Source organism: Rhinolophus sinicus, linkage group LG05 (genome assembly GCF_036562045.2).
Source record: "Rhinolophus sinicus isolate RSC01 linkage group LG05, ASM3656204v1, whole genome shotgun sequence".
Classification (NCBI taxonomy): domain Eukaryota; kingdom Metazoa; phylum Chordata; class Mammalia; order Chiroptera; family Rhinolophidae; genus Rhinolophus; species Rhinolophus sinicus.
The window spans coordinates 63,235,637-63,249,845 of NC_133755.1; the positions used below are offsets into that span (position 1 = coordinate 63,235,637).

The following is a 14,209-nucleotide window of genomic DNA, read 5'->3' on the forward strand; positions in this document are numbered from 1 at the left end:
TGTTCCAAAACTTAGGAATGACAGTACCCCCGAGTGACAGGGAGATAAGATAATTCATGGCTAGGGCGAAGACCTATGGAACCTAGACCTTTTCCTTCCTGTCGTTTTTCCGCACGGTTTTCCAGAAATAACTTGCTTCCCAGTTTGCTCTCCAAGTCACCCCCTCCAACAGCGAGACTATTGGTTTGGCCCCTAGACTCGGATTGGCTGAAGGTTTACGCCTAGGCCAGGGATTGGAGGACATTGGTTCCTTACGTATGCACTGCGCCCATTGGTTCGTTTTCCTGGTTTCTGGGAGGAGTGGTTAGGAGCGGTTTCCACCCTCTTGTTTACGGAGCGCGTAGTTGTAGCGCTCTCTGAGAGCTGGGGCTGCCTCCAAAGTTCCCTGTTTAGCTCCTCGGACCAATTGGGTCTCTGTTCCACCCTCCACCTCTCCCTTGCACGCCTCTCGCGTGGTACGGCCCTCACCTATAGGGCGGCGGCGCGAACGCACGCCGCAGCGTTCCTCCGCCCGCGCTCGCTGGGCTGCTTCCCCTCGCGGGTGCGCTTGGTACGGCCCGCGCCGCCTCCTTCCTTCGCTGGGGTGGCTCCTCCCCTCTCGGGTCCGCGGCTCTTGGTGCCGCCCTGGAGAACCAGGTCATCGGCCGGTTCCCGTGAAAACAAAAACAATCGGCCGCGCGGCCGCGGGCTCCCGAACGCGGCAAGCGGGGAACAGGGACGCGGGGCCGGGTGGGGCGAGCAACCGAGAGCGTACGCAACGCGCGGGGCGCCGGGCGCCATGGGGCAGGCGGGCACAGACTGCACGGGGCTCCGCCGGCGCCGGGGCTAGCTTGCCCGCCGCTTCAGCAGCCCGCGCCGCCCGCCTGGGGGACGAGGAGCAGGACGCGGCCTCGGCCGGGCCCGGGACGAACGGTTGCGGACACCCGGGCGCCGAGGAGCCGAGCGCCGCCGCCGCCTCCGAGATGGATCAGTGCGTGACGGTGGAGCGCGAGCTAGAGAAGGTGCTGCACAAGTTCTCGGGCTACGGGCAGCTGTGCGAGCGCGGCCTGGAGGAGCTCATCGACTACACGGGCGGCCTCAAGCACGAGATCCTGCAGAGCCACGGTAGGGCGGCTGGGTTGGGCGCGCGGGGCCGGGCCCACCCGTCCGCGTCCCTGAAGCCATGGCTCGCCTGGAGGGGTGCCCTCGGAGGGCCGTTTCCCCCCTCCACGAGGCGCGGAGATCCTTAGACCCCCGTGACTTTTCCTTTTCTTCTGGATTTGACTCGAACCTGTCCGACCTGGTTGTTAATTAAGAGTGAGCGCGATCCCACCCGGAAACCCATCCCGGAGCCGCGTGCTCCAGCTATGTTAAACCTGCGTGGGGGGTCGGTCCGCCGCACCTGCAAATCGCCGCCCTCCGGGTTGGGTGCCCCTTGCCCGACCGGCCGGGAGGGTCTGGGTGATGAGGAAAACTGCGGGAACCCCTTTCCTCCTCCCCTGCTTCAAATCCTTTTTCGGGGAACTGGCTTTCCTTTTTTTTTTTTTAAATTGGAAAGTCGAGTGTTATTCTTAGCTGTGGGTTAACAGAACAGCCGCTTCTGCAACTTCAGAATTTGCTGTGTGGAAGCAGCTCTTCAACTCCGCAACAGCGCTGACATGATTGCAAGGGAATTAGCTGAACCAAACTGGTCAGCTCTCCTAGTGTAACCTATGATGAGACTGAGGAACAATTGGAAATTCTTCCTGAAGCAAATTGTGTCACAAGTTGTTAGTTACTTGCCTTAATTGGTCAAGTGTTTACTTGTTTCCTTTTAGAAAACATGCTTTTTTTTTAGAAGGTGTTTTACCTAGGTTATTTCATTCTTGCCCTAGAGCCTGGAGCAGACGCTTTGCCAAAGTTAACTTGTGGAAGCTGGTTGGGAAGGTTTTTTGTTTTTTTAAGTGACATTAAAGGTCTGGTATCCTTACATTAAAATATTCACTGTGATGATTCCTTTTGATCAAGAAGTAGGGGACTTTTTACTTAATAGGTTTATTCAGAAGGTTGATAGAGGGTCTTTTCAAACTTGTAGGCTGAACAGAAATTTATGTAAGGGAAGATTTGGTAACTGGGGTGAAATGCTGATACTTGTGGCAGGTGAGATGAAGGCAGTGGAGCTGAGCTTCTCTCTCCTTCTCTCCATTCTTCCACACCTACCTTTCCCAGATGGCTTTCAGTTGAGAGTAAGTGCTATTCCATGGTAAGGGAGCCTTATAACATCATCTCATTCTGGACTTCACAGTCATTTTTGAACTCCGGGGAAGAAGCAAACTTGCAACCATAGTGGGGGTAGGAGTTGAAATATTAATATGGAAAAATTAGCAGACCTAGGTGGTTGCCTGTGAAGGGGAATGGAGGTGGAGTGGTCTGGGAATTCTGGGAAGGCTCTGGTGAATTTGGTTTTGGACATGTGAGATGAAGGGAAGGGTCAACCAGGATATAGAGTCAAGTGATTAATGTTTACTGGTTCCCAGAGATGATGCATAGATGGTGTTCAGGAGAAAAGGTGTTGGTCTGGGAAAGAAATACCATTTTTTAGCTTAATTTGCCAGAAGTTCAAGGATTGTACTGAGCTCTGATTCTTATCCTTAATCATTTTGATTAAACTTTAGATTCACTTAATTTCCCCAACTTGAGGGAAGAGAAGACACTGCTGTCATTTAGTTGTACCAGGCTTTCAATGAGAGTTTCCCTGTAAGCATGAAAATTGGTCTAATTTAAAATTCAGTATGGTTGATGCTGTTTCATTCCCAGTGTGCCCTTGACCTAATTTGGATAATGCACTGCTGTTTCTCAAACTTTACTCACACATGTGCAGATGGATTTATTATTTTTCAGATGGATTTATGATTTTACTTAAGTAGATTTGTCCTCCTAAACAATGATATTTGTCAAGTCATAGGTTTGGTGTGATAGTATAAGTTACATGTTAAAAATAAATTCATAACCATTAAAGTATTATTTCACATACAGGTAAAATCACCATTCAATTCACATCAGTGGTTATGGGAACCACATTTTGGACAACCCTTGATTAAGATAAATAGTATGGATAAATTTTGGTGATTTGACTTGTGATTATATGCCTTTTAGCATATTTTTTTTTCCTACTGGCAAATATATTTATATATTTCCTTTTGTGGTGGAAGGGACAACAGAAAAGAACTGTATAGTACTGCTGATATTCTAAATATCAGCAATATTGGTGAAAGAAGAGTAGACGGAAACAATTGGATAACAGTTTTATGACATGTTTTAAGTGTACTTGGGAAAATTACAGTTTTTGTAAGAGTACAGTGTGTGCAGTATTTTTTATTTTTCTAAAGGAGTTCTAACATGGTTTCTGAAAGTAATTCTCTGGGAATTTTCTAAATTTAAATTTTATTTATTTTGAGTAGATAATACATTCAAATGGTATGAATTCAAATGATAAAAAGGATAACCAGTAAAAAAAATCTTTCTCCCACTCATTCTTGGACGACTTAACTGGCCACCTCACAGACAAAGACGCTGATTTCCAGGAAAAATTTAAGGGAATTCAGGAAAATAATAATAATAATTTGTCACTATTCATTTTTACTTTGAAACATTGGACATGTAATTCTACTTGCTGTGATTTAGGCTTAGTATCATCTCAGTTTGGAAGTTGGTAAAGACAGCTTCAATTGTGGGAAGCTTCTAAAACTCCTTTTTTGTGTGTACTCCTGGTAGTTAAACTCATTTAAACCATGATCCTCAACCTTTGTTTATCTCTTTGGTGAATCAAAGAGAGTTATTGCAGAACTGTTTTCTTTTTTAAAAGTTGTGGGTAATAAGGACTTCTGGCCAAGATGGTAAAGAAAGTCAGGGCTGTAACTTCCCTCCTCTCACGACTACATCAAAATCACAACTAAACTATGGAACAACCATCATTGATAGTCGCTTGAAGTCTAGTTGAACAGAAGTCCTATATCTAAGGATATACAGAAGCCATGTCGAGACTGGTGGGAGGGGCAGAGACCTAGAACAAGTTGGTCCCACACTGGTGTGTGGTAGTTAAGAATTGGGAGGTATAGCTCAGCTGGAGAGGCGCCCTCCAATCCCCGCAGGAGTGAGGGGTTCCAACCCCACTTCAGGCTTTCCAGCCCAGGGCTCCAGTGCCAGGAAAAGAGGTCTCCATAACTTCTGGCTGTGAAAACTAGCAGACATTGTGGCGACTGGAATCCCAGGCCACACACGGGCTTACTCTTCAGGGGCCCACACACACGGACTTACTCTGTAACCTACTCGCCGGCCGACTCACTTGGTCTGAGCTCCAGCACTGGGGCAGCAGCTCGAAAAGCAGCAGGGACTTACGGGAAGGAACTGAATTGTTTGCTTCAGGACAAGTGCTGGAGGGGCAGCTTTCTCCCACACAGAAATACTAGCAGAAGCCATTGTTCCTTTGTTGAGCCCTCCCCCACCCAGCCTGCATGCACAGGTGGCTTCCATATCTGAGTCTCTGTCAACCTGACACTGTTCTCCCTGCCCTTGGTGATTCCCACCCAACCTGTGGGACCTGTCCAACTTGTGGGCCCACCCAAGCGTCTTCCAGTGGCTTTTTCATACAAACAGCCTGTCTTGACTCATGCTGCCGACTTTGCTAAAATCTCTCAAAGGTTCACAGGCCCCAAGCCAACAACATTAGGCCTTGGCATCCCCCGTACCACTTGCTGAGCAACCCTGATCCCGGCACTAATGGCAGCTGGCCTAGTTTCGCAGCTTGGGCCCTACAGGACACCTACTACATAAGGCCACTTTGCTAACACCGGGAGACTTAGCATCTCTACCTAATACATAGAAACAAACACGAAGAGTCAGCCAAAATGGGGAGACAAACACGTGCCAAATGAAAGAACAGAACAAAGCTCCAGAAAAACAACTAAAATGGAGACAATCTATCAGATGCAGAGTTTAAAACACTGGTTATAAGGATGTTCAGTGATCTCAGCGAGAATTTCAATAGAGATAAAAGATACAAAAATGGAGGTAGAAAACAAAGTCAGAAATGAAGAATTCAATAACTGAAATGAAGAGTACATTGGAGGAAATCAACAGTAGATTAGATGAAGCAGAGAATCCAATCAGCGATTTGGAAGATAAGGAAGCAGAAAATACCCAATCAGAACAGCAAAAAGAGAAAAGAAAGGATAGTTTAAGGGGCTCTGGGACAACATCAAGCATATTAACCTTCACATCATTAGGGTACCAGAAGGAGAAGAGAGAGAGAGCAAGGAATGGAAAACCTGTTTGAAGAAATAATGATGGAAAACTTCCCTAACCTGGTGAAGGAAATAGACATACAAGCCCAGGAAGTGCAGAGAATCCCAAACAAGATGAACTCAAAGAGGCCAACACCAAGACACATCACAATTAAAATGCCAAAGGTTAAAAACAAAATCTGAAAAGCAGCAAGAGAAAAGCAAGGGAGCTCCTATAAAACTGTCAGATGATTTCTCAACAGAAACTTTGCAAGCCAGAAGGGATTGGCAGGAAATATTCAGAGTCATGATAAGCAAGGACCTACAACCAAGATTACTCTACTCAGCAAAGCTATCATTTAGATCAGACAGATCCCAACAGCTTCCCAGACAGCAAAAAAACTAAAGGAGTTTATCACTACCAAACCAGTATTACAAGAAATGTTAAAGGGACTTCTTTAAGAACAAGAAGGGGAAAAAAAACACATCAAAAATATGAATAATAAAATGGCAATAACTACATATCAACATTTAAATGTAAATGGATTAAATACTACACTCAAAAGACATAGGAGGGCTGAATGGATAAGAAAACAAGACCCATACATATGCTGCCTACAAGAGACTCACTTCAGATCGAAAAGAACACAGACTGAAAGTAAAGGGATAGAAAAAGATATATCATGGAAATGGAAATAAATGAAAAAACTGAGGTAGCAATACTTATATGAGACAAAATATAGACTTTAAAACAAGGGCCATAACAAGAGACAGACGAGGGCCCAATAATCTCACTTCCTGGTGTTTATTTGAAGAATCCCAAACGTTACTTTGAAGGGATATGTGCATCCATATGTTCATTGCAGCATTATTTACAGTTGTCAAGATACGGAGGCAACCTGGGTGTCCATCAATGTATGAATGAATAAAGAAGAGGTCATATATATATATATACATATATATATACATATGTATATACATATATATACAATGGAATATTACTCGACCATAATAAAGAATGATTCTTGCCATCTGCAACAACATGGATGGACCTAGAGGGTATTGTGCTGAGTGGAGTAAGTCAGACAGAGAAAAACAAATGTCATGATTTCATTTATATGTGGATTCTAGAGAACAAAGGATAAACGAACAAGCAAAACGGAAACAAGCTCATAGAGCATTCTGATGGTTGCCAGACTGGGGGGTTGGTTTGGGAGGATGGAAGAAGGGAGGAAAGGATTAAGTGGTACAAATTGATAGTTAGAAAATAGTCATGGGGATGTAGACTATAGCATGGGGAATATAGTCAGTAGTATTGTAATAGCTATGGTGTCAGATGGGTACAGGATTTATTGGGGTGATCACTTTGTAAGTTACATAAATATCTAGTCACGGTGTTGTATATCTGAAGCTAATACAATACTGTATGTCAGCTATAATTGAAAAAAATATTTTAAAAAATTGGAGGGTGACAAATGAGAAGGTAAGTAGGCAATTAAGTACAAAAGGAAAAACATGGTGGTCACATTTTAAATTTCTGTGATATGGGCTTGTATTATCAGCAAACAGAAAGCAAAGGTCAAGGGTCACATGTTAGGTGTAACTTTCATTCTAGAATTTGGGTTGTATGTATTATACATATGTATTGAAAAGTATGCTTATATATAAATTCTTTGTGCTTTCCAGAGCATACCAGTGTTGAATGTAAAAGGATCAGGGTTTGGTGGACTAGTGGTTTGTTTACTTATTCACGTTTTTTCTTTGATGTACTTGGGTTAGGGTACATAGTCTGGTCTCCTGTTTGTTAATGTTTTGCTGAATACTTTTTGCTAAATACTAACAAGACACTGTTGCAAGAATAATGACTAAGTTTTGAATTGAATAAAATTTGATATCTACGTTTAACGTCTAGTCTGGAAAGTAGCAGATAAATAGGTCAGAAAAGTTTGCATGGGTAGCAGAAGCCATTGTTCAAATACTCCTTTAAGAGGAGAATAGACTAGTAACCAAATTAGAGTTATTTTAGATGGTGAGAATAATACGCCATTGTTGGTGTTTCCAGTTGGGTTTAGAAGTAGATTTAACTTTTTCAGCTATTCCTTTCCAGGCTCATTTAAGAGATATTTCTTTGTTATTTGGCACCTTATTCATTCAGACTAGTGTGGTACTTGGGATTCTTTTGGTTGAAGGTGGCAGAATAGTTTTAATTAAAATGGAATTTGTTGACTCATAACTAAATAGGCTGAGGTTAGGCCAGGCTGGCTCCAGGGGCACAAAGGATGTCATGAGGACTGGTTTTCTTCTCTTCTTCTCAGCATGGTTGGCTCATTCTCAAAGGAGCTTTCTCCATATGGACGTGAAGATGGCCAGTGGAGCTCATGTCATTCTTACTGCTAGGGACCCCAAAGACAGGAACATGCCTTTCGTCTGCATTTCCAACAAAAGTACCAGGGTAGTACTACCCTTATTGTCTTGGTTTGGGTGATGTAAGCCTCTCCCTGAATCAGTAACTGGGGCAAGAGCATGGCGTTCATTGGCCACCTTGGTCTATGCTTACCCTGTGTCAATAGATGTATGGTCCTGGGATCCACTATTGATCAGATAGAGAAAAAAGTTCTAGAGAAAGGGAAACGTGTACCTAGAATAAAAGTCTACTTTATATATATATATTATAAGTGAGGTACATTAATAGCATTGTTCTTTGAGATGTTTTCTTGACTAGTCTAACCTTTATTTCTCAGTTTTTGTCTTGCCTCCTAATTGTAATGTTTATATAATTCAAATACTGAATTGTTAGTATAACTTAATCTGTAGACTAGAGAAAATGATTTGATTCATGTTACCTTTGGGAACTTATTTGAAATTGCTTTAATGCTTGACATAATAAAATCATTGTCCTAAGGTTATTTTATCTTTTAAGTAATTTCTAATTGTAGATAATAGGGAGAAACTTGCCAGCACTTTCGTGATACTATCATACTAGGGCTTATAGAGAAATGTCTATTGTTTTTGTGTCTTAATCTATTATTAGGATGGTGAAAATGGTGTTTAAGCAAACTATTCACTTGGGATATTAAAACTTTATTTAGGGCCCTGCTTCTTCATCTTTGAAAATAACCCCAAAATGCAGTTTAGGGGAGAATTGAGGAAGGTCCTGGTTTGACGTACGTACTTGGAGCCCCATGGTACTCTGTGTGACTCCCAGAAGTTGATACATACTAGGGAAGTGATGATCTCTAACTGGGCATTTCTTTGAAAGCGCCACGAATTTGTTGAAGAGTGATGGAAACTTCCGGCCTTCCTCTTAGATTAGGTGCTAGTCTAAAGCCTTAAAGAACTGGGATTAGAATTTCCAGTAGGACTTGAGTCTTTTAGAGTTATACTTTCATCTTATTTGGGTTTGGTGATTGTATGGCTGAGCTCAAAATGGTTCTTTGGGAACACCGGGGAGTCCGTAATAAGGATTATATTGCCAAGTCTTTCTCCGTTTAAGATTGAGGTCTGAGTAGTAATTTCTTCTTGTACTGCGGTACAATCTGGTGTGTTATCTTTGATGAGTTTGCTGTGTCTGTGGAATCTATATGGATTTAATATCTTATCATTGATATATGAAGACATTTGGGACGAGATAGGAGAGACTTCTTTTAAAAGAAATTAGGACCTTAGAGAACTTGGAGGCTAATTGAGGAGATAAGAAGATGAGTCTGCACTTGTGGAATAAAATACAATTTTGCCCTTGAGCTCAGGAGATCTGGGTTTGAGTCCTTGCTCTGCCGTTTACTGGTTCTACAATCTTGCTTAGCCTGTTTCCTTTTCAGTAAACTGATAACTTATAACACAGTTATGGGAATTAAGTGGGTAATAGATGTGAACTGGCTTTGAAATCTGTAAAACAAGTGTATTTGTTATTTTTAAGGTCTATGCCTTTAATCAGTGTTAAGCGTTGTTTTAATTGAAACACTTTGACTCTTCAGGTATATTTATTACTGGTGTATGTTAAACACCGTTCTGTGCCCAGGGAATGGACCTGCTTAACATTGTAAGGCATACTCAAAATGTATAAGAAACAGAATCTTCAAGAAACTTTAGTTGGATAATGAGACCAGACTTACATTTGAGAGGGGGGAAAAAACCAAGGCCATGGCACAGCATATATAACAGTGCTTTTGTTTGGCACAAATACTAGCAGTTCAGAGAAATGGGAAGAGAAGGAGCCCTTAGGAAGAACTACATGGGGCACCTGGTCAGTAGTAGTTAATCACCAGTTATAGGTGAAACTAGATTAAGTCTTTTGAGAGTTATTAGGTTGGTACAAAAGTAATTGTGGTTTTTGCAATTTTTAACCTTTTAAAATGGAGTTAACTTTTAATAACTCAAAAGAGCTAAAATGCAATATGTGTAATATTTATAAACTAGTATATTTATAATTTTTCCTGCCTCCAGAATATTCATAATAATGTTAAGTCAGGTCTTTTTGATTTCTGGAGACTCCTGCTATTTATTTCTACCAAAATTCTCTAGTCTTAGAGAGTGAGGTTTTCAGCCCTTTTGGAAATCTGAATAATTATCATCATAGCAATATGTTTCTGTATTGTGCCTCACTATTTGTTTATAGAGTGCTCTTAATTATAGTGTGTCTCCTGTCTCGTGTGTTTGACTCTTAGGCAGCAGCATGTACTTCATGGTGTAATTCATACCTTTAAATTGCCTTTTCTAGACCAAATTAGAATTTAGGATTATCTGCCAATGAGAATATTTTGGGATTTAACTCAAATATGTTTAATTCAGTTTGGCAAATGTCTGATTTTGGAGGGAGCCATGACTATTCCAGTATCTGAGAATATCACCCTTAAAACCTGTTTATAAAATGAAAGTTCCTATTCTATTGTATTGGAAGGAACTTAGACCAACCATGTGTGTTGGTTTTTTGCTTGGAATTAAAATCTTTTATTGACGTGGTAATTGTTTTACCTGTTGAATCAAGTCATAATAAAAGGGACCTTACTTGTGTGGTACAGACACTTTGAAAAACAGTTTGGTGGTTTCTTACAGAACTGATCCCACTCTTAGCATAATATGTAGTGATCAAACTTCTTGGTATTTACCCTAAGGAGTTGAAAGCTTATGTCCACACAGAAAGCTGCACGTGGGCATTTGTAACAGCTTTAGTCATAATTGCCAAAGCTTGGAGGCAACCAAGATGTCCTTCAGTGGGTGACTGCAGTCCATCCAGACAGACAATGGAATTCAGCATTATGAAGAAATGAGCTATCAAGGCATGCAAAGACGTGGAGGAAGCTTGAATGCATAGTAGTGAGAGAAACCAATCTGAAAAGGCTGTATGATTCCAGCCATGTGACATTCTGAGAACGGCAGAACTGTGGAGACAATAAAAAGATCAGTGGTTGCCAGGGGTAGGGTAGAAGAGAGAGAGATGATTAGGCAGAGCACAGAGGGTTTTTAGGGCAGTGAAAATGCTCTGCATGATGTTATACGGATGGATATGTATCATACATTTGTCAAAACCCACAGAATGTGCGACAGCAAGAGTGAACCCTAATGGAAACTAGGGCTTTGGGTGAGTATGATGTGGCAATGTAGGTTCGTCCTTAGCAAAAAAATAACACCCCCCCCCCAACTTTACAATGGTGTTGAGTGATGTTCATATTGGGGTAAGGGCTGTGCATGTGTGGGGGCAGGAGGGATATGGGAAACCTCTGTGCCTCCCTCTCCGTTTTGTTGCAAACCTAAAACTGCTCTGAAAAACAATAAAGTACTAAAAAGAAAAGTACTTACTGGTGACTATAAATGATGAGCATTGCCTCAGAACCATTTCATTCAGTGTTGTGTATAGGGCCCGAGTCCAGGGAGGTTTATTGCATTGAAAGACACTGGGCACAGGACTTCACCCTGGGAAAAGTGGCCACCACAGTGGCAATCATCCTGGATTCAGGCATTCACCTTCAGATCGTGTGTCGTTACGGGAAAGATGGCTGTCATGGGAATTCCTCCCAGCTTTACTTCTAGGAATTGAATCCAGTTAGATTTCTTTCACAGAAAGTTTCCCCTAGAAGCAGGTTTTGTTTTCAGACAGAGAAGACAAAAGAACATTGGAACTCTCCCTTTAGGACTTAGAAGTTTGGTTTTACTCAGTTTGGTTTTTACAGTGATTTTCAAACCTGGTTTTACCTTTGGCTGTTTTCCACTGAATCCATTTGAAAATGCATTAGTGGAATCTTTCTCTCTGAACAGGGCTTTCCCAGGGTTCTCTTTCAGATTATTCCATTATACTTTCCTTGCGCTTCCAAATACTTTGTAAAATTATTTTTCCTTGGGGCATACTGAGAACTCTCAATGTTAATTAATTGACCTTATACTACTAATATCTATCATTTATAAACTTGGAAACCAAAAAGTATAGGGACTTGTAGATAGTAAAGGAAGAAGAGACAACAGCAGCATCAGACTCCAGATATATACGTTGCTAAGATTTGAAAATGTCTATGGATTTCAAGGTCAGGACATAGAAGTTCAGTTGGTAAATTCCAAATAACCTCTCTTCTCGAGTTTGGTCTCTTGCTTTTTTGTTCTCTAAGCTATTGTTTGTTGTCTGTTGACTGTAGAAACAAACATGTCTGGATGGATAGGAGTTATGGCTTGCTTTTTAAAGTTTCTTGTTTAAGTTGAGCTATAGTTCGTTCACATACCATAAAATTCACCCTTTTAAAGTACCCATTACCCAGCTTTTAGTATATTCAGAGTTGTTTAGCTATAACCAGAATACTTTCATTACTCCCCAAAGAAACCTCATCCTGACAGTCACGCTCCATTTCCCCCATCCCCTCAGCCCCTGGCAACCGTGAATCTACTTCTATCTGTAGATTTGCCTATTCTGGACATTTCATATATAGGATCACGTAATATGTGGCCTTTTGTGTCTGGCTTACTTCACTTAGCATAATGTTTTCAAAGTTCATCCATGTTGTCGCGTGTATCAGTGCTTCATTTCTTTTAAATGGTTGAAATTATATTCCATTGTGTGGCTATACCTCATTTTGTTTATCCATTCATCATTTAGATTGTTTGTACTTTTGGCTAGTATGAATAGTGCTTCACGTACAAGTTTGTGTGTGGACATGTTTTCACTTATCTTGGTTATATACCTGCCTAGGAGTGGCATTCCTGGGTCATACGGTAACTCTGTTTAACTTTCTGAGGAACTGTCAGAGTGTTTTCTACAGCAGCTGCACCATTTTACATTACACCGGCAGCATCTGAGGGGTCTGAATTCTCCACATCCTTGCCAACACTTCTTGTTGTCATCCACCTTTTTCATTATAGCTATCCCAGTGGGTCTGAAGTAACTTATTGTAGTTCTTTTTTTTTAATAAAAATGTATTGGGGTGACAATGGTTAGTAAAATTACATAGGTTTCAAGTGTCCAATTCCGTAATGTGATACATCATCTGTGTATCACACTGTTATCAGCTACCCGGTCAGTTCTCCTTCCATCACCATATATTTGACCCCATTTTTACCACCCTTTCCCCCTCTTATTGTAGTTTTGATTTGCATTTCCCAATTGACTAATGATATGGAACATCTTCCCCGTGCTTATTGTTTACTTGTGTAACTTCTTTGGAAAAAAATGTTTATTCATATCCTTTGTTCATTTGTTGAGTTATTTCTCCTGTTGTTGAGTTGTAAGAGTTACTTATATGTTCTGGATATTAGACCCTTATCTGGTAAATGATTTGCAAATATTTTCTCCCATTCTGTAGGTTGTCTTTTCACTTTCTTGATAATGTTTGAAGTTCAAAAGTTTTGTTTTGATGAAGTCCAATTTAATTGTTTTTTTCTTTGCTTGCTTGTGCTTGTGGTTTCATATCTGCGTAATCCAAAGTCATGAATACCCCCATTTTCTTCTAATTTGATTTCAGCTTTTAAATTTGGTTCCTTATTCCATTTTGGGTTAATTTTCATGTATGCTGTGAGTCTTTGTATGTGGCTATCTAGTTAGTTATCCCAGCGCTATTTGTTGAATATGGCTTTCTTTTTAACTTTTTTCCCTTTATTCACCATCAATCCAAATACTTATGTTAACAGTGCCTGCAAATGTGCAAGACATATGATAAGAGTGTGGAGTATACAGTTTCAATAAGAACCTTGTCTTCCCTTCAGGACTTACATCTAGTTGAGGCTGATGATAGGATAGATACATGAGGTTGTTAAATGGTATACAATTCAGTGCCAGGAGAATAGTGAAGAGAGCAGAATTCATTAGGAATTGAGAAGACTGAGTAAATCTATGGGCAGAGAGTTTCATAGTGGAGATGAAGCCATAAGGTTAGGTAAGGTTTAGATACAGAAAGACCACAAATGGTCAGAGCAGAGCTACTGGAGCACTTAGAATTTTTTTTTTTTTTTTTTCCCCCAAAGTATCTATGGAATACCTTTTAGACAGATTTTGAGATTTCCCTAAATTATCAAGTCTTCACTTAGCCTGAATTATGTTGTTAGAAGTTGGAAGCACCTGATACATAGTTTGTGCAATTATACTTAGAGATAAGGGCAGTTTCTATTTTGGTCGCCCCGTATTGGATTGGTTACCTGCTGGTCCTGTCTTGTGTTTGCTTCTTTTTTTACTTTCTCAGTGTTTGTCTTTGAGCCAGAGTTTCTATATTCTGTCTTCACAGGCCCTGCAACTTTCTAGGATTTCTTTTCTTGAAACCCTAGAAAACCTGTTCTTGACATGGTCGCTGATAATTCCACATTGTAAATCCAGTGGTCAGTTCTCAGTCCAACTCTTACTGACATAGCAGCATATTTAACACAGTTGGTAACTCCCTCCTCCTTGACACATTTTCGTCACTTGCCTTCCCCAAACCATGCTTCCTTGATTTTCCTTTTATATATGTCACAGTATTTCCGTAGTCTTTGTTAGTCTCCTTTTCCAGTTCTCCTTCATC

At 41.0% G+C, this 14,209-nt stretch overlaps 1 protein-coding gene across 4 annotated transcripts in view; it reads left to right on the forward strand.

Moving 5' to 3' along the window:
* The first annotated feature begins 316 nt into the window (after positions 1-316).
* Positions 317-14,209, forward strand: part of RMND5A (required for meiotic nuclear division 5 homolog A) — a 53,207-nt gene continuing 39,314 nt past the window's right edge. For 2 of the 4 annotated variants that reach the window (XM_019749214.2, XM_019749215.2), the window contains exon 1: positions 428-1,104. In XM_019749214.2, coding sequence (XP_019604773.1) covers positions 963-1,104 — 142 coding nt within the window. In that variant the 5' untranslated portion in view covers positions 428-962. Of the gene's footprint in view, positions 1,105-14,209 lie in introns of all 4 variants that reach the window. The other 2 variants (XM_019749216.2, XM_074332295.1) reach the window with 2 other exon arrangements.